A 26,040-nucleotide genomic window follows, 5' to 3' on the forward strand; every position below is an offset into this window, starting at 1 on the left:
ACCAAAATCTGCAGATGCTCAAGTCCTATAGTCAGCCCTCTGTATTTGTGCTTCTGCATCTATAGATCCAACCAACTGCAGATTGTGTAGTACTATAATATTTATTGAAAAAAATCAGTATATAAGTGAACCTGTGCAGTTCAATTCTGTGCACAACTGACCCTTGAACAACGTGGGTTTGAACTGTGCAGGTCCACTTATATGGATTTTATTCAATAAATATATACTACAGTACTACACAGTCTGTAGTTGGTTGAATCTGAGGATGCGGAACCTCAGATACAGAGGGCTGACTATACAGCTATACTCAGAATTTCAACTGCAAGCAGGTTGGTAGCCCTATCCCCTGTGTTGTTCAAGTGTCAACTGTACAGCTAAAGCCTTCTATGTTCCCATTATCTTTCCTACACATCCCATCCTAAGTATAATTTTTATAATTCCTATGTACAGTTTTAGATTTTTAAATTTATGTATCTGTAAAAATATATAGTATTTTTTGTATATTTTATTTACTTTTTTGTGTATTTTAAAATCTTGGATCAACTGTAGAAATGAGTCACTATCCATTTTCCTTTTGGACATTTAGCTTGCTTCCACTTTTTAAAATATTAAATACTGCTGTAAACATTCTTGTATTCTCGTTATGCTCTCATATGATGAGTATCTGGGTATTTATCTAGAAGCAGGGTTGCTGTATTGTAGGACATAACAATTTTCAGCTTTACCTGAGCATACCAAATGACTTTCCAAGGTGGCTGTAGCAATTTATTCTTCCAAAGTAAGTTAAGAGAATTTCAGTTCCTCAATCCTTGCTGACACTTGGTCACAAGACATTCAGTCAAGTCTCAAGTAATATATAATAAAATCCTCTGACAAATGCAGAGTCAAGCGACAGCCACCATAATCAAGAAGTTCCATCACCCCCCAAATTCCCTCCTGCTGCTCCTCAGCAGTCAAAATCCATCTTCAATCTTGTTTCCTGGCAACCAATGACCTTTTGCTGTCGTTCCACCTTTCCCATATAAATAAAAAAATTTTTTTTTGGCTGTGCTGGGTCTTCATTGCTGCACATGGGCTTTTCTCTAGTTGCGGTGAGCAGGGGCTACTCTTCGTTGTGATGCGTGGGCTTCTCATCGCGATGGCTTCTCTTGTTGTGGGCCCCAGAGTGCACAGGCTTCAGTAGTTGTGGCGTGTGGGCTCAGTAGTGGCTCGTGGGCTCTAGAGCACAGGCTCAGTAGTTGTGGCACACAGGCTTAGTTGCCCTGCAGCATGTGGGATCTTCCCGGACCAGGGATCAAACCCATGTCCCCTGCATTGGCAGGCAGATTCTTAACCACTGGACCACCAGGGAAGTCCTAAGTAAAAGTTTTATACAAATAAAATCACAGTATTCTGAGTCTGGATTCTTTGATTAGCACAATGCATTTGAGATTCTTCTATGCTACTGCATCACCAATAGTTCGTCTCTTTTTATTCCTGAATACATTTCACTACATAGATGTACCAAACCTTATTAACAACTGAGGAACACTTAACACTGTTCCCAGTTTTTGTTCATTATGGATAAAGCTACCATAAACATTCACATTCATGTTCTTTGTGTGTAAACATATTTTTCCTTCTCCTGGGTACCCAGTCAGGAGACTGCTGAATAACATGGTAACTTTATAGGAAACCATCAAGCTGTTTTCCAAAATGGCTATATCATTTTGCATTCCTACCAGGAATGTTATTAGAGTCCCAGTTGCTCTACATAGTTCCTAGCACCTGGTATTGTTTTTAAAAATTAGTTATTTTAATAGAGGTATAGAGCTATCCCACTGTGGTTTTAATTTTCAGTTTTGAAATGTCTAAATCTTCTTTGGTGAGGTGTCTGTTCCAACCTTCTGCCCATTTTTAAACTGGGTACTTTTCTTATGGTTGCGTTTTGAGTTCTGGGTTAAAGAAGTCTTTTGACAAATGATTTACAAATATTTTCTCTTAGTGCCTTTTTTTTTTCACTCAACAATGTCCTTCACAGAGAAAAATCTTTAATTTTAATGAAGTCCAATTTATAAGATTTTCTTTTATGGATTCTCCTTTGATGTCATACCTAAAAACTCTTTCCCTAACCCAAAGTCAGAGATTTTGCCTATGTTTTCTTCTAAAAGTTTTGCAATATACTTGTTTTTATGTAAGATATTAAGATATAAGTATAGTTCAAATTTTTTTTTTTTTGCAGTATGCAGGCCTTTCACCGCTGTGGCCTCTCCCGTTGCGGAGCACAGGCTCCGGATGCGCAGGCTCAGCGGCCATGGCTCACGGGCCCAGCTGCTCCGTGGCATGTGGGATCCTCTCGGACCGGGGCATGAATCCGTGTCCCCTGCATCGGCAGATGGACTCTCAACCACTGCGCCACCAGGGAAGCCCCTGGGTGTTGAGTTTTTAAGATTGAGATAATCATGTAGCTTTCCTTCTTAATTTATATAATGAATTACATTGATTTTTCAAATGTTGAATTGGCCTTGCATTCCTGGGATAAACCACACTTGGCTGTGATTACTTAGGTGTATTATACTTTTCATATATTGCTGGATTAGACTGGCTAATACTTGAAGGATTTTTGCATCTATTTTCTTATCAAAAATTTTTTTTGACGTGGACCATTTTTAAAGTCTTTATTGAATTTGTTACAATATTGCTTCTGCTTTATGTTTTGTTTTTTGGCTGCAAGACACGTGGGATCTTAGCTCCCCGACCAGGGATCAAACCTGCACCGCATGCATTGGAAGGCAAAGTCTTAACCACTGGACCACCAGGGAAGTCCCCTGCAACTATTTTCTGGAATAACAATTATGATACCAATTCCAACATGTGGGTCTTTTTTGCCCCCCCCCACCAGTAATTCTCAAACATCAGCTGGGTGTCCTACAATTGAACTCAATTATGACACCATCTACCCAGAGACATCATCCGATTCTGAAGGTTGAGGGCTCCCAGGGGACTGGCCTCCACTTCAGATGCCAAACACGAGTCCAGGTTGTCACATGATTCTGACTGACTGGCTATAAATCTGATGTTCCTAAGATCTCATTCTTGGGTTCCTTTAATTTGCTAGGTGGCTTACAGGACTCAGAAAACCAGTTTACTTACTAGATTATTTGTTACCCTGGTAATAAGCCTCCAACTCTTGGGGATTTCCAGAAGTCACCTCATTAACATAAACTCACTTGTGGTTGAAAGGGGCTTGTTATGAATAACAAGACACCCATATCAACTTTATGGCACTGAAACATTTTCAGGAACTGGGAACAAGAGACCAAATATTGTAACAATAGATGCTCTCATTGCTCTTATCACTCAGGAAATTCCAAGGGTTTTGCGAGCTCTGAGCCAGAAATGTGCATGAAGACCAAATATATATATATTTCTTATTACAGAGCAAAACCTCACAGGGGGAATATTGATCAGTAATTTCCTTATAATGTGTTCGGTGGTATCAGGGTGATGCTTGTCTTGAGTTTAGAAGTGTTCCTCCCCTTGTACTTCCTGGAAGAGATTGCAAAGAACTGGCATTATTTCCCCTTTAAATGTTTGTTGTAATTTGTCAGTGTATCCATTTAGGAGCTTTCTTTGTAAGAAGGTTTTTAACTATGAATTCAATTTATTTCATAAATATATGGCCGTTCAGGTTACATATTTCTTCTTAGATGTGTTTGGGCAGCTTGTGGTTTTTAAGGAATTTGTCCAGTTCGTTTGAGTCATCTGATTTTGGGGCACAGAAAGGTCCACTGTTTTACTGGAGGGTCTATAGCGAGGTCCTCTGTTTTGTTCCTGACGTTGGTAAAATGGTTTATATTCATCCAGATATTTACCATTTCTGTACCCTTTCATGAAATTCCAAGATTCTTTCCAGTGCCATTTCTCTTTTATCTAAAGAACTTCCTTAGCATTTTTTTATAGCAGGTCTGCAGGAAATGAATTCTTTGTTTGTTTTTATTAGGGTATGTACTTACTTTGCCCTCATTCCTGAAACGATATTTTTGCTGGATATAAAATTCTTAAGTTCAGGGCTTCCCTGGTGGTGCAGTGGTTGAGAGTCCGCCTGCCAATGCAGGGAACACGGGTTCGTGCCCCGGTCCGGGAAGATCCCACATGCCGCGGAGTGGCTGGGCCCGTGAGCCATGGCCGCTGGGCCTGCACGTCCAGAGCCTGTGCTCCGCAACAGGAGAGGCCACAACAGTGACAGGCCCGCATACCACACACACACACACACAAAAATTCTTAAGTTCATAGTTCCTTTTTTCAGCACTTAAAGGTTTTGATGCTTGGCTTTTATGATTTCTGAAGAGAAATCCAGTCATTCAAATTGTTTCTTTATACAAAATACATCATTTTTCTGTGTCACAGCTTAAAGCTTTCGATCTTAGGTTTCAAGTAGCTTGATTTGATATGAGTAGGCTTTGTTTTATGTTTGTTTTTATCCTGTTTGGTGTTTGCTATGCTTCTTGAATCTGTAAATTTGTCTTTCAGCAATTTTTTTGCAGTTATTTCTTCGAATTTTTTTTCTACAACAAACTTTTCTCTTTCTGGTACTTAAGTGACATAAATTTTAGGCCTTTAGAAACTGTTCCACAGGTCCCTGAGACTTTAGTATAATTTGTTTTCAATTTTTTTTTCTCAGTACTTCAAATTAGGTCGTTTCTACTGAGTCACCTTCAAGTTTACTGACTTTCCTCTATAATCTCCACTCTCCTATTGGCCCATACAGTGAATATATTTTAGAAGTTTAAGATATATTTTTTCCATTCTAAAATTTTCACTTGGTTCATTTTTATAGTTTCTATTTCTCTGCTAAGATCTATCTTTTCAGGCTTCCCTGGTGGTGCAGTGGTTGAGAGTCCACCTGCCGATGCAGGGGACAAGGGTTCGTGCCCCAGTCCAGGAAGATCCCACATGCCGCGGAGCAGCTGAGCCTATGAGCCATGGCTGCTGAGCCTGCGCGTCCGGAGCCTGTGCTCCGCAATGGGAGAGGCCACAGCAGTGAAGGCCCGCATACCGCAAAAAGAAAAAAAAAAAAGATCTATCTTTTCACTCATTTCAGGAATGTTTATCTTTACCTTATGGAACATGGTTATATTGTTGCTATAAAATCTACAATTCATCTGAGTCCTGTTAGGGTTGGGATCTGCTGCTTTCTCCTTTCAGAATTAATCACATTTCCCTGGTTCTTTATATTGCCAGTAATTTTAAAATTATATCCTGCACATTTTGGATATAACACTGAAACTCTGGGTCCTCTTAAAAATCTGTGGACAATGCCGAGTTCTGTTGCTTGTTTTATCAGGCAACCTACCCAGAAACGTTCAGACTGCATGTACTGCCTCTTTTTGTGGGTGTGGGTTCCAGTGTTGGTTCAGTTTTCAAGGCCTTTGCTGTGCTATGTAGACTTGCCCAGGGCATGCCCTACTCAGGCACTTGGATAGTGTTTATAATGTAATTTGGTCCTCAACACCTTTGCCATGTTTCTATGGGCCTGTTCCATGCATATGCAGCTCAGGAGGAAGCCAGAATTAGCACCTGTCTCTACCTCCCTGTTCTCCAAGACTTCTCATTCTCTGGGTAACACAGTTTCCTCTTCTCGGTTCCTCTGGTGGCCAGAAAGATAAGTTTTCCTCAGTTTTTAATCTCTTAACCTGTTATGAGTTCTGAGTGACTAAGAACAAAGAGAAAAAAAAATAATGGGGATCCCCTCCATACTCTCCAGACATCACCATATCCTTTTCCAAGTTCTACTGGTTAAGGAGATGGGGTTTCAGTTGCTGCTGTAGCTGCTGTGACTGGTGCTGACCTTGGGCAGAGCTAGTAAAGGGGAAAAAACAAACCAGGGACGCCCCTCTGCCCTCAGTTTGTAAGGGCCCCTTTCTCAGTCTTCTGGCTAGAGCGCTTTCTTCTGTCTGTACCTGCTTTCAGTTCCACAAACCAGCCCAAAAGACAAAGGAGAAGGAAAAAAAACTGTGATTCTTACCCTTTTGGGGTGATTATTAAAGTTTTTACTTCCTTCCCAAACCCATCTTCTAATGGTTACTTTTCAGAATCCTTATGCAATTGCTTTTAGTGTTCTATCCAGAGTTCTCAGTTATAATAAGTTAAGAGCAATAAGCTATAGTGGGCTTACTCTATCTTGGCTGGTTCTGGAAGTCATTTATTTTAATGTAGTATAATTGATAAATCTTATCTTTATGGTTTACACTTTGTGTCTTCTTTGTTTTTAATAAAACGTTTCCTAACCAAAGGTTATATTTAGAACTATACTCCTGTATTTTCTTCTAAACGTTTTAGTTTTAACATTTAGGAATGAATTTTATGTCAAGTGCAAGACAGAGATCTCACATCAATAGTCAATTGTTGTAACATCAATTATCAAGTGTCTCCTTTTGATCCGGCATGCTATATATTATATACCAAGCTTCCATACGTGTGTAGTCCTACTTTTAGAAATCTTACTCAGTTTTATCAGTTTGCATACCCCAATGATAAATGCATTCTGTCCAACTACCCCAACTTTATCTCGAAGGGTAAGTACTCCACTTTGTTTTTATTCAAAATTGTCATGGTTCTTCTGGACCCTTTCCTCTTCTTTGTGAATTTTAGAATTAGCTTGCCAAGTTCCCCAGAAAGCCGTGCTGGGATCTGGACTGGAATTTTAAATTGATAGATTAATTAGGGAACAAAAAACATTTCCATCTTCCCATCCATGAAAATGGTGCATGTCTCTCTCTTCCCCCATTTCTGTAGGCCTTCTTTTGTGTATTTCAATATAATTTAAAAATTTACTTCCTGGTACCTTATGATTTGTTCTTTTCAGTTTTTTTTTTAAGTTTTACTTTCAAACTGCTTTTGGCTGTAGTACAGAAAACCAATTTATTTTTCTAGCTCATGAACATTTTTTCTTTCTCTCATCTTGTTGCATTGACCACCACCAATAAAATACTAGCAATAGACATAAGTCTAAAGAAAATGATTTTAAGGTTTCACCATCAACTATGATGTTTGCTTTAAGGATTTTAGTAGATATTCCTCATCATGCTGAAGATACATCCTATGTTGGAATTACATATGTGGTAAACTACATCATTTGATTTTCTCATATTAAACTGTCCAAAAATTTCTAAGATAAGCCCATCTTCGGTTATGATTTCTAAAAGAAATTTGGTAGGTTTAGTTTGTTACTGTTTAGTCTTTTTTTTTCCCTCCTTCATTTTATAATTCTCTGGCTTAAAATTCTCTCATTCTATTTATTTAGTTTTGATAAAACAGGCTGGGGAAAGTTCTTTCTTCTTCAGTTTTCTAAAACAGTTTATATAACATGTTCCTTGAGTATCTGGTAAAATCTAATTTGGCTAGTTTTTCTGTTAACATACTTTAAGTACAAAATCAATTTCATCAATTTGGTAAGAGTTTATTTAGGTTTTCTATTTCTTTGATTTAATTTTGATAAATTGTATATATATACACATACATTATATATTTCAGGAAATTGTCCACTTAGACTGTTTACAAATGTATTAACAAAGAACAGTCTGAAGCACTTTGATTATGGAAAATTTCAAACATGCATAAGCAGAAAAAAGAGTATCATAAACCCATTTCCCATCCCCTAACTTTAGCTTTATCTATACCTCTCCCCACTTCTGCCTCTCATGTATTATTTTGGGACAAATTCCAGAGATATCATTTCACATGTTAAATAGTTCCATATGTACTGTTAAAGATGACTTTAAAAAATAACCTCATATTATCACACCAAACAAATGAATAATTTCCTAATATAAAATACCAGTGTTCAGACTTCTAATTGTCTCTTAATGTTCCCACCCTTCTCTAGTTTGTTTGAGTCCAAACTCATTCGACTTACATTTTTTAATCATTTGACTTACATTTCTTAATCTGTAGGGTCCCCTGCTGGTTTTCTTTTTCCCTTTGTAATTTATTTATTGAGGAAATGCTTTTTTTTTTTTTCTTTTGTTCAGCAGGTCTTCTTCATAGTTTGTCTTATAATGGTTTCTAATCTCAGCTGTAGTTGATTTACCACCTTTTCCACTTCTAACATAATTTATGTCTTTTTTTTCTAGGTCAATCTTGCCAGAAGTATGTCCATTGTTATTATTATTTTTAAACAAAGGGCCAGCTTTAGCTTTTGTTGACTCTTTCTTTTTGTGAATTTTTTTTTTTTTTTTGTGGTACACGGGCCTCTCACTGTTGCAGCCTCTCCCATTGTGGAGCACAGGTTCTGGACGCGCAGGCTCAGTGGCCATGGCGCACGGGCCCAGCTGCTCTGCAGCATGTGGGATCTTCCCAGCGTGGGGCACGAACCCGTGTCTCCTGCACCGGCAGGCGGACTCTCAACCACTGTGCCCCCAGGGAAGCCCTCTTTTTGTGAATTTTTAATTTCACTTATTTCTGCTCTTTTATTACTGCCCGTTCTTTGGATATTTTGGTCATTCTTTTAGCTTCTTGAGTTGAATTTTAGCTCATTAAGTTTAAATCTTTTTCTTCTCCTAAAAGAAGCATTTATGATCATAAATTCCCTAAAGTACTTTTAGGAGTATCCCACAAGTTTTGATATGTAGTATTTTCACTATTGCTAAGTTTTTTATAAATGTGTACAAATTTCCATCCTGATTTTTTTATGTGACCTATCAATTACAAGGTGGTATATTATTAAATTTCTAAACATATGGGTTTTTTAAAGTTGAAGTTTAGTTGATTTATAATGTTAATTTCTGCTGTAGAGCAAAGTGATTCAGTTATATGTGTGTGGGAGGGAGATGCAAGAGGGAGGAGATATGGGGATATATGTATATGTATAGCTGACTCACTTTGTTATACAGCAGAAACTAACACACCGTTGTAAAGCAATTATAGTCCAAAAAGATGTTAAAAACAAAAAGATAAAAAATAAAATGTTTAAAACGGTTTTAAATTGTAAAATAGTTAGATATCAACAACAATGAAGACACTACATATCAAAACTCATGAAACATCTAAGGAAATACTTCGTAGCATACTGATAGCCCTAAGTACCTGTTAGAGAAAGAAGAACATTTGAAAATTAATTACCAAAGAATTCAATACAAGAAGCTGCAAAAAGAATCACAAGGTAAATCCGAAGAAAGCAGAAGAAATAAAAGCACAAATTGAGAAAATGGGAAGCAAAGAAACGAGAGTTGATTTTTTAAAAAAGCAGTTCTTGAAAACAAACCTCTGGCAAACTGATAAAGAAAAAAAAAGAGCAAAGGAACAAATTTAAAATGGCAAATAGAACTGAGGTTTTAAAAACTGGAAAAGAATACCGTGTAAAATATTATACCAATAAATGTGGAACCAGAAAGCATGAGCAATATTCTAGAAAAATAACTTTAAACTCAAAAAGAGATTGAAAATCTAAATAAACCTAAAATATTAAAATAAAGAAAAATATATTCTTTTCCATTATGGTTTATCTCAGGACATTGCATACAGTTCCCTGTGGTATAGAGTAGGACCTTGTTGTTTATCCATTCTATATGTAATAGTTTGCATCTGTTAATCCCAAACTCCCAATCCATCCCTCCCCCACCCTACCTCCCCCTTGGCAACCACAAGTCTTTCTCTATGTCTGTATGTTTCTGTTTCGTAGATAGGTTTATTGTGTCATATTTTAGATTCCACATAAAAGTGATATCATATGGTACTTGTCTTTTTCTGACTTACTTCCCTTAGTATGATAAGCTCTAGTTCCATTCATGTTGCTGCAAATGGCATTATCCTATTCTTCTTTATGGCTGAGTCGTAGTCCATTGTACATATGTACCACATATTCTTTAACCATTCATCTGTCGACTGACATTTAGGTTATTTCCATGTCTTCGTTATTGTAAATAGTGCTACTATGAACATAGGAATGCATGTATCTTTTCAGACTACAGCTTTGCCTGGATATATGCCCAGGAGTGGGGCTGCTGGATCATATGGTAATTCTTAGTTTTTTGAGGAATCTCCATACTGTTCTCCATAGTGGCTGCACCAACTCACATTCCCACCAACAGTGTAGGAGAGTTCCATTTCCTCCACACCCTATTCAGCCTTTGTTATTTGTAGACTTTTTGTTGGCCATTCTGACCAGTGTGAGGTGGTACCTCATTGTAGTTTTGCTTGGCATTTCTCCAATAATTAGCAATGTTGAGCATCTTTTCATATGCCTATTGGCCATCTGTATTTCTTCTTTAGAGAAATGTCTATTTATGTGTTCTGCTCATTTTTCAATTGGGTTGCTTGTTTTTTTGTTGAGTTGTATGAGCTGTTCGTATATTTTGGAAATTAAGCCCTTGTCAGTTGCTTCGTTTGCACAGATTTTCTTCTATTCTGTAGGTTGTCTTTTTGTTTATGGTTTCCTTTGCTGTGAAAAAGCTTGTAAGTTTGATTAGGTCCCATTTGTTTATTTTTGTTTTTATTTCTATTGCCTTGGGAGACTGACCTGAGAACACATTCATATGATTTATGTCACACAACGCTTTGCCTATGATGTCTTCTAGTCGTTCCATGGAGTCATGTCTTATGTTTCAGTCTTTAAGCCATTTTGAGCTTTTTTGTGTGTATGTATGGTGTGAGGGTGTGTTCTAACGTCACTGATTTACAAGCAGCTGCCCAACTTTCCTAGCAACATATGGGGTTTTAAAGTTATTGTTTGGTTGCTGGTTCCTAATTTAATTGCATTTTTGTCAGAGGATGCTCTGCATGATACCAAGCACTGGTATGTACGGCAGACTTCCTTTTTCCATTCAGTGTATGGATCAGTTTCCATAAATGTTTCAGGCATGCTTGTAGAGAATGAAAATTCTCTGGATGTTGCAAGTCAAAATATCATGTTCCATTAGGCAAACTGTGTTGTTTAAATCTTCTAAGCCTTGACATTTTTTTTTTTGCATGCTTGATTAATTACTGAGAGGCAAAAAAAATTACATGCTATAATTGTGGATTTGTCAGTTTTCCTCAGAAACTGTCAATTCATGTTTTGTACACTTTGAGGCTATATTAATACATAAAATTTAAAATATATCTTCCTTGTGAATTCGTGACAATCTTGATTTCAATTTTAATAGCTGTATCAGCTCTTTTAGTATCTATTTTATTCCTATTTCTGTATTTTCAAAATTTCCTTTAGTTAACCTAAAACAGGATTTACTTGGATTTTAAATATAGCAGTTGGTCCAACTATTATTTTTGCCCCCAAATACCTTAATTTTGCCCTCATTTTTTTTTTAATCCACACACTGTTTCCAGTTTTTATTTCAATTTTACCATTTGAAACATTTATTTTGGAATAAATTATGTTTTATGGCTGTATTAATGCTTTTCTGTGAGGGAACCATAACTCCTCAAATTTTAACATAATTTTGTGATACATATTTGGATATATGTAAATGACCTTTTGAATGTTACACTGTCATTGTTGAAGCATTTTAATTGTTTCTTTTTTGAATTTTATTCATTTTATTTGAATATTATTTATTTTTTTACACAGCAGGTTCTTCTTAGTCATCCATTTTACACATATTAGTGTATATATGTCAATCCCAATTCCCAATTCATCACACCATCCCTCCACCCCACTTTCCACCATTGGTGTCCATACTTTTGTTCTCTACATCTGTGTCTCAATTTCTACCCTGCAAACCAGTTCATCTGTACCATTTTTTTAGATTCCACATATATGTGTTAATATATGATATTTGTTTTTCTCTCTTTGCCTTACTTCATTCTGTATGACAGTCTCTAGATCCATCCACATCTCTCCAAATGACCCAATTTCGTTCCTTATTATGGCTGAGGAATATTCCATTGTATATATGTACCACAACTTCTTGATCCATTCGTCTGTCAATGGGCATTTAGGTTGCTTCCATGACCTGGCTATTGTAAATAGTGCTGCAATGAACATTAGGGTGCATGTGTGTTTTTGAATTATGGTTTTCTCTGGCTATATGCCCAGTAGTGGGATTGCTGGGTCATATGGTAATTCTATTTTTAGTTCTTTAAGGAACCTCCAAACCGTTCTCCATAGTGGCTGTATGAATTTATATTCCCACCAACATTGAAAGAGGGTTCCCTTTTCTCTGCACCCTCTCCAGCATTTGTTGTCTGTAGATTTTCTGATGATGCCCATTCTGACTGGTGTGAGGTGATACCTCATTGTAGTTTTGATTTGCATTTCTCTAATAATTAGTGATGTTGAGCAGCTTTTCATGTGCTTCTTTGCCATCTGTATGTCTTCTTTGGAGAAATGTCTATTTAGGCCTTCTGCCCATTTTTTGATTGTCTTGTTTGTTTTTTTAATATTGAGCTTCATGAGCTGTTTACATATTTTGGAGATTAATCCTTTGTCCATTGATTCATTTGCAAATATTTTCTCCCATTCTGAGGGTTGTCTTTTCGTCTTGTTTGTAGTTTCCTTTACTGTGCAAAAGCTTTTAACTTTCATTAGGTTCCATATGTTTATTTTTGTTTTTATTTCCATTACTCTAAGAGGTGGGTCAAAAAAAGATCTTGCTGTAATTTACGTCAGAGTGTTCTTCCTATGTTTTCTTCTAAGAGCTTTATAGTTTCCAGTCTTACATTTAGTTCTCTAATCCATTTGAGTTTATTTTTGTGTATGGTGTTAGGAAGTGTTCTAATTTCATTCTTTTACATGTAGCTGTCCAGTTTTCCCAGCACCACTTATTGAAGAGACTGTCTTTTCTCCATTGTATATCCTTGCATCCTTTGTCATAGATCAGATGACCACAGGTGCGTGGGCTTATCTCTGGGCTTTCTATCCTGATCCATTGATCTGTATTTCTGTTTTTATGCCAGTACCATACTCTCTTGATTACTATAGCTTTGTAGTATAGTCTGAAGTCAGGGAGTCTGATTCCTCCAGCTCATTTCTTTCCCTCAATACTGCTGTGGCTATTCGGGGTCTTTTGTGTCTCCATACATATTTTAAGATTTTTTGTTCTAGTTCTATAAAAAATGCCATTGGTAATTTGATAGGGATTGCACTGAATCTGCAGATTGTTTTGGGTAGTACAGTCATTTTCACAATACTGTTTCTTCCAACCCAAGAACATGGTACACATCGCTCCATCTGTTTGTATCATCTTTAATTTCTTTCATCAGTGTATTATAGTTCTCTGCATACAGGTCTTTTGTCTCCCTAGGTAGGTTTACTCCTAGGTGTTTTATTCTTTTTGTTGCAATGGTAAATGGGAGAATTTCTTTCAGATTTTTCATCATTAGTGTATAGGAATGCAAGAGATTTCTGTGCATTAATTTTGTACCTTGTAGTTTCACCAAATTCATTGATTAGCTCTAGTACTTTTCTGGTGGCATCTTTAGGATTCTCTATGTGTAGCATCATGTCATCTGCAAACAGTGACAGTTTTACTTGTTCCCCGATTTGTATTCCTTTTATTTGTTTTTCTTCTCTGATTGCCACAGCTAGGACTTCCAAAACTATGTTGAATAACAGTGGCGAGAGTGGACATCCTTGTCTTGTTTGTGATCTTAGAGGAAATGCTTTCAGTTTTTCACCCTTGAGAATGAGGTTTGCTGTAGGTTTGTCATATATGGGCTTTATTATGTTGAGATAGTTTCCCTCTATGCCCACTTCCAGGAGAGTTTTTATCATAAATGGGTGTTGAATTTTGTCAAAAGCTTTTTCTGCATCTATTGAGATGATCATATGGTTCTTATTCTTCAATTTGTTAATATGGTGTATCACACTGATTGATTTGTGTATAATGAAGAATCTTTGCATCCCTGGGATAAATCTCACTTGATCATTGCATATGATCCTTTTAATGTGTATGTTGGATTCTGTTTGCTAGTATTTTGTTGAGGATTTTTGCATCTATGTTCATCAGTGATATTGGCCTGTAGTTTTCTTTCTTTGTGACATCTTCGTCTGCTTTTGGTATCAGGGTGATGGTGGCCTCGTAGAATGAGTTTGGGAGTGTTCCTTCCTCTGCAATTTTTTGGATGAGTTTGAGAAGGATGGGTGTTAGCTCTTCTCCAAATGTTTGATAGAATTCACCTGTGAAGCCATCTGGTCCTGGACTTTTGTTTCCTGGGAGATTTTTTTTTTTTTTTTGTGGTAGGCGGGCCTCTCACTGTTGTGGCCTCTCCCGTTGAGGAGCACAGGCTCCGGACGCGCAGGCCCAGCAGCCATGGCTCACGGGCCCAGCCGCTCTGCGGCATGTGGGATCTTCCCGGACTGGGGCACGAACTCGTGTCCACTGCGTCGGCACGCGGACTCTCAACCACTGCGCCACCAGGGAAGCCCTCCTGGGAGATTTTTAATCACAGTTTTAATTTCATTACTTGTGATTGGACTGTTCATATTTTCTATTTCTTCCTGGTTCTGTCTTGGAAGGTTATACGTTTCTAAGCATTTTTCCATTTCTTCCAGGTTGTCCACTTTATTGGCATAGCATTGCTTGTAGTAGTCTCTTAGGATGCTTTGTATTTTGATGGTGTCTGTTGTAACTTCTCCTTTTTCATTTCTAGTTTTATTGATTTGAGTCCTCTCCCTCTTTTTCTTGATGAGTCTGGCTAATGTTTTATCAATTTTGTTTATCTTCTCAAAGAACCAGGTTTTAGTTTTATTGACCTTTTAGTTTTATTGTTTTCTTTTTTTCTATTTCATTTATTTCTGCTCTGATCTTTATGACTTCTTTCCTTCTACTAACTTTGGGTTTTGTTTCTTCTTCTTTCTCTGGTTCCTTTAGGTGTAAGCTTAGATTTGAGATTTTTCTTGTTTCTTGAGATAGGCTTGTATTGCTATAAACCTCCCTCTTAGAACTGCTTGTGTTGCATCCCATAGGCTTTGGATCGTCATGTTTTCATTGTCATTTGTCTCTAGGTATTTTTTGATTTCCTCTTTGATTTCTTCAGTGATCTATTGATTATGTAGTAACGTATTGTTTAGCCTCCACGTGTTTGTGTTTTTAAAGTTTTTTTCCTCTGTAACTGATTTCTAATCTCATGGTGCTGTGGTCAGAAAAGATGACTGATATGATCTCAACTTTCTTACATTTACCAAGGCTTGATTTGTGACGCAAGATGTGATCTTTCCTGGAGAATGTTCCATCTGAACTTGAGAAGAAAGTGTAGTCTGCTGTTTTTGGACGGAAAGTCCTATAAATATCAAGTAAATCTATCTGGTCTATTGTGTCATTTAAAGTTTGGGTTTCCTTATTAATTTTCTGTTTTGATGATCTGTCCATTGGTGTAAGTGAGGTGTTAAAGTCCTTTAGTATTATTGTGTTACTGTCAATTTCCTGTTTTATAGTTGTTAGCATCTGCCTTATGCATTGTGGTGCTCCTATGTTGGGTGCATATATATTTATAATCTTCTTGGATTGGTCCCTTCATCATTATGTAGTGCCCTTCCTTGTCTCTTATAACATTCTTTAGGTCTATTTTATCTGATATGAGTACTGCTACTCCAGCTTTCTTTTGATTTCCATTTCCATGGAGTATCTTTTTCCATCCACTCACTTTCAGTCTGTATGTGTCCCTTGGTCTGAAGTGGGTCTCTTGTAGACAGCATATATATGGGTCTTGTTTTTGTATCCATTCAGCGAGCCTGTGTCTTTTTTTGGATCATTTAATCCATTCACGTTTAAGGTAATTATCGATATGTATGTTCCTATTACCATTTTCTTGTTATGGGTTTGTTTTTGTAGGTCCTTTTCTTCTCTTGTGTTTCCCACGTAGAGAAGTTCCTTTAGCATTTGTTTAAATGTTCCTTTAGCTGGTTTGGTGGTGCTGAATTCTCTTAGCTTTTGCTTGTCTGTAAAGCTTCTGCTTTCTCCATCGAATCTGAATGAGATCCTTGCTGGGTAATCTTGGTTGTAGGTTCTTCCCTTTCATTGCTTTAAATATGTCATGCTACTCCCTTCTGGCTTGTAGAGTTTCTGCTGAGAAATCAGCTGTTAACCTTATGAGAGTTCTCTTGTATGTTATTTGTCGTTTTTCCCTTGCTGCTTTCAATAATTTTTCTTTGTCTTTAATTTTTGCCAATTTGATTACTATGTGTCTCGGCGTTTCTCCTTGGGTTTATCCTGCCTGGGACTCTCTGCATTTCGTGGACTTGGATGGCTATTTCTTTTCCCATGTTAGGGAAGTTTTCAACTATAATCTCTTCAAATACTTTATCGGGTCCTTTCTCTCTCTCTTCTCCTTCTTGGACCCCTATGATGTGAATGTTGTTGCATTTAATGTTGTCCCAGAGGTCTCTTAGGCTGTCTTCATTTTTTTCATTCTTTTTTCTTTATTTTCTCCTGCAGCAGTGAATTCCACCATTCTGTCTTCCAGGTCACTTATCTGTTCTTCTGCCTCAGTTATTCTGGTATTGATTCCTTCTAGTGTATTTTTCATTTCAGTTATTGTACTGTTCATCTCTGTTGGTTTGTTCTTTAATTCTTCTAGGTGTTTGTTCTTTAATTCTTCTAGGTCTTTGTTAAACATTTATTGCATCTTCTCGATCTTTGCCTCCATTCTTTTTCCGAGGTCCTGGATCATCTTCACTACCATTATTCTGAATTCTTTTTCTGGGAGGTTGCCTATCTCCACTTCATTTAGTTGTTTTTCTGGGGTTTTATCTTGTTCCTTCATCTGGTACATAGCCCTCTGCCTTTTTGTCTTGTCTATCTTTCTGTGAATGTGGTTTTTGTTCCACAAGCTGCAGGATTGTAGTTCTTCTTGTTTCTGGTATCTGCCCTCTGGTGGATGAGGCTATCTAAGAGGCTTGTGGAAGTTTCCTGCTGGGAGGGACTGGTGGTGGGTAGAGCTCTCTGTTGCTCTGGTGGGCAGAGCTCAATAAAACTTTAATCCACTTGTCTGCTGATGGTTCCGTCTGGGCTCCTTTCCTGTTGGTTGTTTTGCCTGAGGTGACCCAACACTGGAGCCTACCCAGGCTCCTTGGTGGGGCTAATGGTGGACTCTGGGAGGGCTTACGCCATGGAATACTTCCCAGAACTTCTGCTGCCAGTGTCCTTGTGTCACTGTGAGACACTGCTACCCCCCGCCTCTGCAGGAGACCCTCCAACACTAGCAGGTAGGTGTGGTTCAGTCTCTTATGGGGTCACTGCTCGTTCCCCTGGGTCCCGACGTGTACACTACTTTGTGTGTGCCTTCCAAGAGTGGCGTCTCTGTTTCCCCCAGTCCTGCTGAAGTCCTGCAATCAAATCATGCTAGCCTTCAAAATCTGATTCTCTAGGAATTCCTCCTCCCATTGCCAGACCCCCAGGTTAGGAAGCCTGACGTGGGGCTCAGAACCTTCACTCCAGTGGGTGGACTTCTGAGGTGTAAGTGTTCTCCAGTTTCTGAGTCACCCACCCAGCAGTTATGGGATTTGATTTTATTGTGATTGCGCCCCTCCGACCATCTCAGTGCAGCTTCTCCTTTGTCTTTCGATGTGGGGTATCTTTTTTGGTGAGTTCCAGTGTCTTCCTGTCGATGACTGTTCAGCAGTTAGTTGTGATTCTGGTGCTCTCAAAAGAGGGAGTGAGAGCACGTCCTTTTACTCCGCCATTTTGAACCCTTGCCCTCATTCTTGAAAGACAGATTAGTTGGACATGGAATTTTCGAATTTTAGATTGCCAGTTAATTTTTTTTCCTTAGCACTTTGAAAACGTAATTCTATTGTCATTTCTTCCAAGTTTCTTAATAAATTGCCACTGTCTCCCATCCTCAAACTACTTTCTGGGTAATTTTCTCAAATTTGTCTTTCAATACTATAATTTTTACTTGAGTAAGTTCCATTTGGTTATTTTTAAAGCATACTTGGTACTTTTCTTTCTCATTCTTTTGATTACTAATGTAGGATATTTAAGACTTCAGTTCTTGGGGATCTAAGAAACTTCTTGCTGTTATGCCTGTTAACTCACTCATGGTGGGTTGTTCACCTATGTTTTCTAATTTTAGGTTGTAAGCTTACTTCAGCAGTGTTTTAGCTATAGCAATCCTGTAGCCTACATGGTTATTTTGTATTTATCTTTTCAGGTGCCTCAAAAGGTTTAATAAGTCCAGGACCATTTTGTTCATTTTGGGGCTAAGTGGTTCCTGGGCTGAGCATGGAATGTAAGTTCACATCCCAAACTGTAATAAAGATATAGGTATAAACTGGTTAGGGGAGACCTCAGCCTCACCCGCATCTTAAGACTGAGCCCAGGATAAGCTTCTTTTTTACCAATTTGCGCTAGTGGAAGAGTTTTTCTAATCTACCATTTCATGGCAATAATCTCCCTTTGAGGGCTCCAGCTTCATGTGGCAGTCCTCTCAAAGGCCACACGAACCCTAGGCCTTTTATTTGTCTCAGTGTGGGTGATGCCAAGCTCCTGCAATATCTACCCTTGAGTAGTCATAGGTTACTGAAATCAGCAAGGGGCATTTGTACCATCGATTTCAGTTTACTGCTCTGATTTATAGCTCTTTCACTCTAGTTCACAAGAATTATCTTCTTTTTTGGAGCTTATCTATGGTTTTAAAAGGATATCTGTTATATTTTATCCAATGTTTCTAAGTGTTTTGTAATAGGTAGGTTTTCAGGTTATCTCATCCATCATATTACCAGAAACTTTAAATTTGATTTTCTTAATTCTTTAAATTCTCCTACCCTCTTTCTTTTCTGGTTACATATATAAACAATAAATATAATTTTAACTGTTACTATTCCTAGAAGTACAAACTAAAAGCAAAAAGCAGAAGTAGTCAGCAACCAGTCTCAACCTGTCAGTTATTTAAAAACATCCTTCCCTGTGGTACTTTCCAATCAAAACTCTATATGATTAGCAGAGGACAGCATGGTAAGAAGAGAACTAAGATGATACTTAACTTTAACGTCTATGGCCTATTTTACCTCCTCATAGAGGTGTTTATGAATCTATGATCACACTGATCAATACCTATACTCTCCAATTAGGAACACACAGATTTTAAGAATCTTAAAATAAGAATATTAATGTATGCGTGACATTCCTGAAGTTTATGTTGTAGTTTATTTAACTACAACAATGCTGAGATGCTAGGTGTTCAATAATGTGACTGAAATAAAATTTTTAAAAAGTTGTAACGTCAGTTTAAATAATAAGTATCTGCATGAACCAAAATAATACATTATACAAATCACATCTTATTATGTTCTTCTTAGAAGTGACTGCATACTTAATACTACCTTAGCTTTTGGAGTAGCTTTAATCGTCCAGATGCAATCAACTGCTTGGCCAGGTTTTGTTTTTTCCTCTTGTTCTACCTGACTAGAACGTATTATTCCGTCAGCTCCTGACAGCTCAAACTGGCAATCTAGAAAGAACAGATGAATGATGTTCAAAGGCAAATAAGACTGATCAAAGATGCCATGAGGAAAAAGAGGTAATATACTAAACCTGGGATGGGATTTAAAATACCTCCTAGGTAAGTAAAGTCTGGATCTGTAACAGAGAAAAGAAGAAAGTCATTGGCATTGAGGTAGTTTAGCGTTACTTTAAGGATTAATGTCTTACGTTATATCTAATGCTATACTTAACAAAGCAAGAGAAAGCTTTCATTTGTGTAAACTACAGACCACTGGCTATTTATGAGCATACTGAGGTGCTCACTTATAGGATCGATATTTTAAAAATGATAACCTTTATACTTTTGATCCAATTATGAACTAAAAACTTATTTATGCCACCTGAAAACTCACAACTCTATGTCAACTGCAGTAGCTAGTCCATTGATGGATGAATGAGTAAACAAAATGTAGTATAAATAATACAATGGAATATTATCCAACCTTAAAAAGGAATGAAATTCTGACACACGCTACAACATGGATGTCTGTGGAAACATGATGCTAAGTAAAATAAGCCAGACAGTTAAGGACACTATATGATTCCCTTAATTGAGGTCCCTAGATTAGTCGAATTCAGAGACTGTAGGGAGGGAGGGATAGGGAGTTAAGTGTTTAATGGGGACAGAGTTTCAGCTTGGGATGACAAAAAAAGTTCTGGAAATGCACGGTGTGATGGTTGCACAACATTGTTAAGTGTACTTAATGCCACTGACTTGTACACTTAAAAGGTATATGATAGGGCTTTCCTGGTGGCGCAGTGGTTGAGAGTCCGCCTGCCGATGCAGGGGACACGGGTTCGTGCCCTGGTCCGGGAAGATCCCACATGCCGCAGAGCAGCTGGGCCCGTGAGCCATGGCCACTGAGCCTGCGCATCCGGAGCCTGTGCTCCGCAACGGGAGAGGCCACAACAGTGAGAGGCCCACGTACCGCAAAAAAAAAAAAAAAAAAAAAAAAAAGGTATATGATAGTGAATTTTATGTTACATATAATTTATCCCACCACAGTAGCAGCTAGTAAGTTGTTTTTTTCACAATGGCAGGAAAAAGAGAGATGACTAGATGATATATAGGATAGTCTGCCCTATGAAATAGTTCATAGAAAACTGACAACCAATAGTTTATATCAAAATAACTGATTTAATTAAGCTGGCCAGGTATTTGATTTTTATGAACTAAATCAATTAACTGAACTGATTGACACTTTAGTATCAAAAGACATTACAAAGTCCTATATAGAGTCAGATTTTTGCAAATAAGTTTAGACTGCCTGAAAGAAAAAACAAACATCTTAATCATTTGAATAATGCTTTTAAAAATATTAAAAAACAAAGCCAGGCAACTTTATATGTAAAGATTCTTTGAAGAAATGCAGTTCTTTTTCTTCTATTAGTTTTATGTATCATGAGAGCAACTTCATATGGCTTATGGTTAAAATATAAATTATAATAAAATGCTAAGGATTTCTATACTATATTACCTTATATTTGCATTTTATAGTACTTCAGAGTTTCTACAGACCTTATGTTTAATATTATGCTAATGACAATAACATCAAGAAGATCATGTACTATTCTGTTTTATAGATGAGGAAACTGAATCAGAGAGATTATGACTTTTTTAGACCATATAATGGCAACATCAGGACTAGATTCTAATTCTCTAGACAGTTTTTCTTACTGTAACATTTTTCTTTCTTACTCTTTCTTGCCTTTATAGTGTGGCTGATGATACCACAATTTTACCACTAAAAGAAAAAAAAAAGTCAAAATAAATAGACAATTCATAAATAGCTAAATCATGGCTGTCTAGTTATTTAAAGTCATATAAAGTAAATTTTGTCTAAGTATTTGTAAATACGGATGAAACTTACTAACGATGATGAGAAATTAGTATCTTCTAAATAAATGAAATTATCTGAGCTACTGGTGATATTTGTTGAGGGAGAGGCTCTTAATGGATTGCTACGTCCCGGAAGTAACTGGGATAATTCTGGAAATTTTAGTGCAATAATGACAATGTCCTAGAATTCTTTCCTACCTGTGAAGAAATTCTGATTCACCTGCCAGATAGTTGCTATGACTTTCTACTCTAATGCTGTTTAAATTTAGATTTCTCTTTGACATTCCTCTGCAAAATTGCTGAAGTGCTGTCACTCCCTTTTATTTAGGGAGGTTGGGTTTAGATTATTAAGTTAAAAAAGAACAGTCTCTGTGATGTATCCTAGATTAAGCTAAAAATTTTACTCTTACTTTTTTTCAACATGTACTTTGATAACCATGCAGAAAGTCAGTGGTTAAGATTCTGCGCTTCCACTGCAGGGGACACAGGTTCGATCCCTGGTTGGGAAGATCCCGCATGCCACGTGGCATGGCCAAAACAACAAAGAAAACAATTTTAACAAGAATTGAGCAACCAGTTACATACAATAAACTGTGAATTAAAATAGGTTTAAACAGGCTAATTAAAAATTCTGAGATCTTTTAGACTAGCAATTTTTTCATTCTGGTGGGTTGATATATATGTCTTCTATCTGAATTTTCAAATTAAGCTTTTTTTAGACTCCTGTTTGTAATTTTTAAAATTTATTTTTATTGTAGTAAAACATATAACATAATATTTATCCTTTTACTCATTTTTAAGTGTAAAATTCAGTGGCATTAAGTACATTCACAATGTTGTGCCACCACCAGCACAATCCATTTAAATAAAAACTAAAGACAAATTTTAATATGATCCAGCAATTGCACGCCATGGTACTTAGCCAAATGAGTTAAAAACTTGTCCACACAAATACCTGCATATGGATGTCTACAGCAGGTTTATCTGTGGTTGCTAAAACCTGGAAGCAGCCAAGATATCCTTCAACAGAATGGATAAACAAACTGTAGTACATCCATACAACGAAATATTATTCTGCACTAAAAAGAAACAAGCTACCAAGCCATGAAAAAACATGGAGGAACGTTAAGTAAATATTATTAAGTGAAAGAAGCCAATCTGAAAAGCCTACATACTGTATGATTCCAACCGTATGACGTTCTGGAAAGGGCAAAACTATGGAGACAGTAAAAAGATCAGTGGTTGTCAGGGGTTGGGGTGGGAGGGATGAATAGGTGGAGCCCACAGGATTTTTAGAGCAGTGGGAATACTCTGTATAATACTGTAATGGCAGACATATGTCACTATACATTTGTCCAAACCCACAGAATGTACGGCACTAAGAGTGAACCCTAGAGAACAGAGGTATGGATACCAAGGGGGGAGGGTGGTGGGATGAATTGGGAGATGGGGATTGACATATATACATTATTGATACTATGTGTAAAATAGATAACTAATGAGAGCCTGCTGTATAGTACAGGGAACTCTACTCAATGCTCTGTGGTGACCCAAATGGGAAGGAAATCCAAAAAGGAGGGGATATATGTATACGGATGGCTGAAAAAAAAAAAAAATCAAAAAACAGAGTGAACCCTCTGTTTATGGACTTCGGTGATGATGTGTCAATGCAGGTTCATCAGTTGTAACAAATGTACCCCTAGTGCAGGATGTTCATTTTAGGTTTTGGAGGTAGCTGTGTGTGTGTGTGGGTGGTTAGGAGGTATATGGTAACTCTGTACTTTCTGCTCAGTTTTGCTGTGAGCCTAAAAACTGTTCTAAAAAAAAAAAAAGCATAAATTTTACTTTTTGAAAATGTTATCGTTTTGACATTGAGGACATAAATACTGAAGTGACACTTAAAAATACCATTGACACATTTACTAACAGGGAAAAAAAAGGTGACTACATTGTTCAGGCAAAAAAGCTGGTAATCTAGCTGAAAGAACAGCATGATCTCTGTTATAGAAAATAAACAAAGTAAACAGATATAGAAAAACATCTGAAGGGATACACACCATATTGTTAATACCGGTTTTTTATTTACAGGGTGATAAGGTTATGGATATTTTCATTTGGATATGATTTAATTTTTTTAAGTTAGCAAACTTCTTGCACGAAAACATAAATAAAAGCAAAAAGATTATATAATTTTAAGTTACTTTTTCATCTTATTAAGTTTGTAAACTCTTGGAAGACAGGAGCAATAACTAGTGTATCTTTGTGCTGTCACATTAGGGATATGCATATCTTTACAGAAGACAGGCTTTGAGGACTATAAAGTGTTCCCACATAACCGTGTGGTAGGTAAGATAGAGTATGCTGATAGGTGGGCGTGCTCTCCCACCACCCAAATATATGTCCACATCCTAATCATCATAACCTATGAATACTACCTTATAAGATTAAAAAAAGTGAATATTACATTTTAAGGCAAAGGATGTGATTAAGCTAAGGATTCTGAGAAGACAGGGGATGTGAAGATGGAGGCAGAGATTGGAGTGATGAGGCCACACGTCCAGGAATGCTGGGGCAGCCACAAGAAGCTGCAAGAGGCTAGGAATGGATTCTCCCCTGGAGTTCCCACAGGGAACATGACCCTGCTGGATTCTGGCCTCCAGAACTCTGAGAAAATAAACAACTGTTGTCTTCAGCTGCCAAGTTTCTGGGAATTAGTTATGGTGGCCTCAGGAAGATATTCCCATCTTAGCAACAGCAACTCTTAGGCACAGCTCTGTGCTTAATAGTAAATTTTATAGCTAGTAGGTGGCAGAGAAAGGATTCACACCCAGATCTTTTGCCTCCAAGTGCAGAGTGCTATTCTTTCTATTCCTCAGTATTTTCTAGAGACTGTTTATTCAAATGAGTAATTGAATCTTTCCAATGGAAAAAACCTGCCAAAATAATTTTTGGTATAGATCATGAAAATAAGACAATTTGTTGAATTATTTTTTAAATGTATTTATTTGTGATATCTTTGGCATTTGATATATGCTATAAAACATATAGAAATCTAAGAAATAATGAGACACCATCTATGATATACTTCAAAATTCAAGTGACATAGTTTTATTTCTAATTTTTTGTTAAGTTTTTATTTATTCATGGACTGATTTCCCTTTGACCTTTCTAACTTCTTTAAAGCCTTGATTTGATTACCTTGACTGAATTATCTCTTTTCTAGCCTTAAGATTCTAAAACCAGAGTGAGACCTAGCCACTGAAACAATAACTTCTTTACCTGGAATAAACGAATATTTTGCTCGAAATCCTAGTCCTTCAAGTTCTTCATCAGAACTGAACTTAATCCACATGAATCTCCCTGTTGATCTAATTAATGGAGGGCTTTTCACACCACAGTAACGATCTACAAGTGGAGAGAAACCAAACGGCCCATCTCGAACTTCCAAGTTATCAAACCGACATTCAAATGATGGTTCTATATAATAATGTTCATCAAAGGTCAACTCTATTCTTTGACGTGGAGCAGCTAGAAAATAAGAGTAAGCAAATTAGGGCAACGCAAACAAGAAAAAGTAAAAATGGCCTGACACAAGTGAGAAAAGCACAACAACTGCTCTGCTACTGTTTCATAGATGAGGATCATAATGAGAACTGTTATATATAAAATTCATGATAAATGTTACATTGTATATTAATAATATAATAATAATGCTACTCCGTAGAACTATAGTAATCTTTCCCTTTGGCATATGTTATTTATTAAATTGAATGTACTTAATTGATTAAAATTAGAGTTGAGAAGCTAATGCTTAGTTCATGAGATACAATGTACCATGATGAATAGAAAAACAGAAGAAATGAAAGAAACATATAATGTAACTATGGACATAAATTTGCAGAAAGGCTAATAAGAGATACCAGTAAGCTTAGGTTTCTTATCAGAGAAGTTTCTCCTATATACTGATGCATCTAGTTAAATTATATTTTAGGAGATCCAAAATTCCTATAAAATTTCAACCATTATTTTCTTAATGTCAGTATTAAGAAATATTTATAATGACTACAGTTTAATTAAAATACATATTTAAATTTTGTTCAAACTGGTTTAACCAGGGCACTTAACCAATATATTTAGTTTTACAATAAGTAAAAATTCATCCAACGAAAGACAGAAATTGGTCAAATACCTTCCAAAATGTAGATACATTCCTTGTTTGGTGGATATGAGTCAGGATAATTTGGTGAAGCAAAATGACCTCCATTGCTGGTTCGAACCCAAATGCCACACTGGGTTGCAGGAATGTGCTTGATTCCAATATTTTGTCCATCTTAGGGAAACATGTAAAACATCACTTATAGTTCCCCCCACAGCTTCCCCAAACAACTGCCCACTCTGTTACACACAAATATATATAATTTTTAAGAACCACTGACAAATTCAGCATAACAAATTGAACATAGAAGTGAAATGAAGGTGAAGATGGTATGCTGTGCTGGCTAGAAGCATTTGCTCTAGAGGACAAGTTTGCCATGTATAAGAACGGGGAAATAAAATGCGTAGATTTTACAAGGGCAAAACCATGTGGGAGAATCTGATATATCAGTAAAACTCTATAAAATTCAATTCTGACATAAAAATAAAAGGACCCCAGGAATTTATCTCTGGTGTGGTACCTCTACATTTAGTTTAGCACGAAGTCAAATAAGATTCAAAGATTACCAAGGGATTTTATTTTAGTTAAAGGTTGTAGATTGAACACATGCATTTGGCTCTGCTCCTTCTTCAAAGTCCACTTAA

At 36.9% G+C, this 26,040-nt stretch overlaps 1 protein-coding gene across 2 annotated transcripts in view; it reads right to left on the reverse strand.

The window, feature by feature from the left end:
* The window catches only part of NETO2 (neuropilin and tolloid like 2), a 69,166-nt gene that overhangs the window by 29,067 nt on the left and 14,059 nt on the right, over positions 1 to 26,040 (reverse strand). For both annotated transcript variants that reach the window (XM_032614774.1, XM_032614775.1), the window contains exons 3-6: positions 25,430 to 25,570; positions 24,520 to 24,768; positions 19,452 to 19,496; positions 19,241 to 19,368 (exon numbers count right to left, since the gene is read on the reverse strand). In XM_032614774.1, coding sequence (XP_032470665.1) covers positions 19,241 to 19,368; positions 19,452 to 19,496; positions 24,520 to 24,768; positions 25,430 to 25,570 — 563 coding nt within the window. The remainder of the gene's footprint in view (positions 1 to 19,240; positions 19,369 to 19,451; positions 19,497 to 24,519; positions 24,769 to 25,429; positions 25,571 to 26,040) is intronic.

The sequence above is a fragment of the Phocoena sinus genome, chromosome 19 (genome assembly GCF_008692025.1).
Source record: "Phocoena sinus isolate mPhoSin1 chromosome 19, mPhoSin1.pri, whole genome shotgun sequence".
NCBI classification, from domain to species: domain Eukaryota; kingdom Metazoa; phylum Chordata; class Mammalia; order Artiodactyla; family Phocoenidae; genus Phocoena; species Phocoena sinus.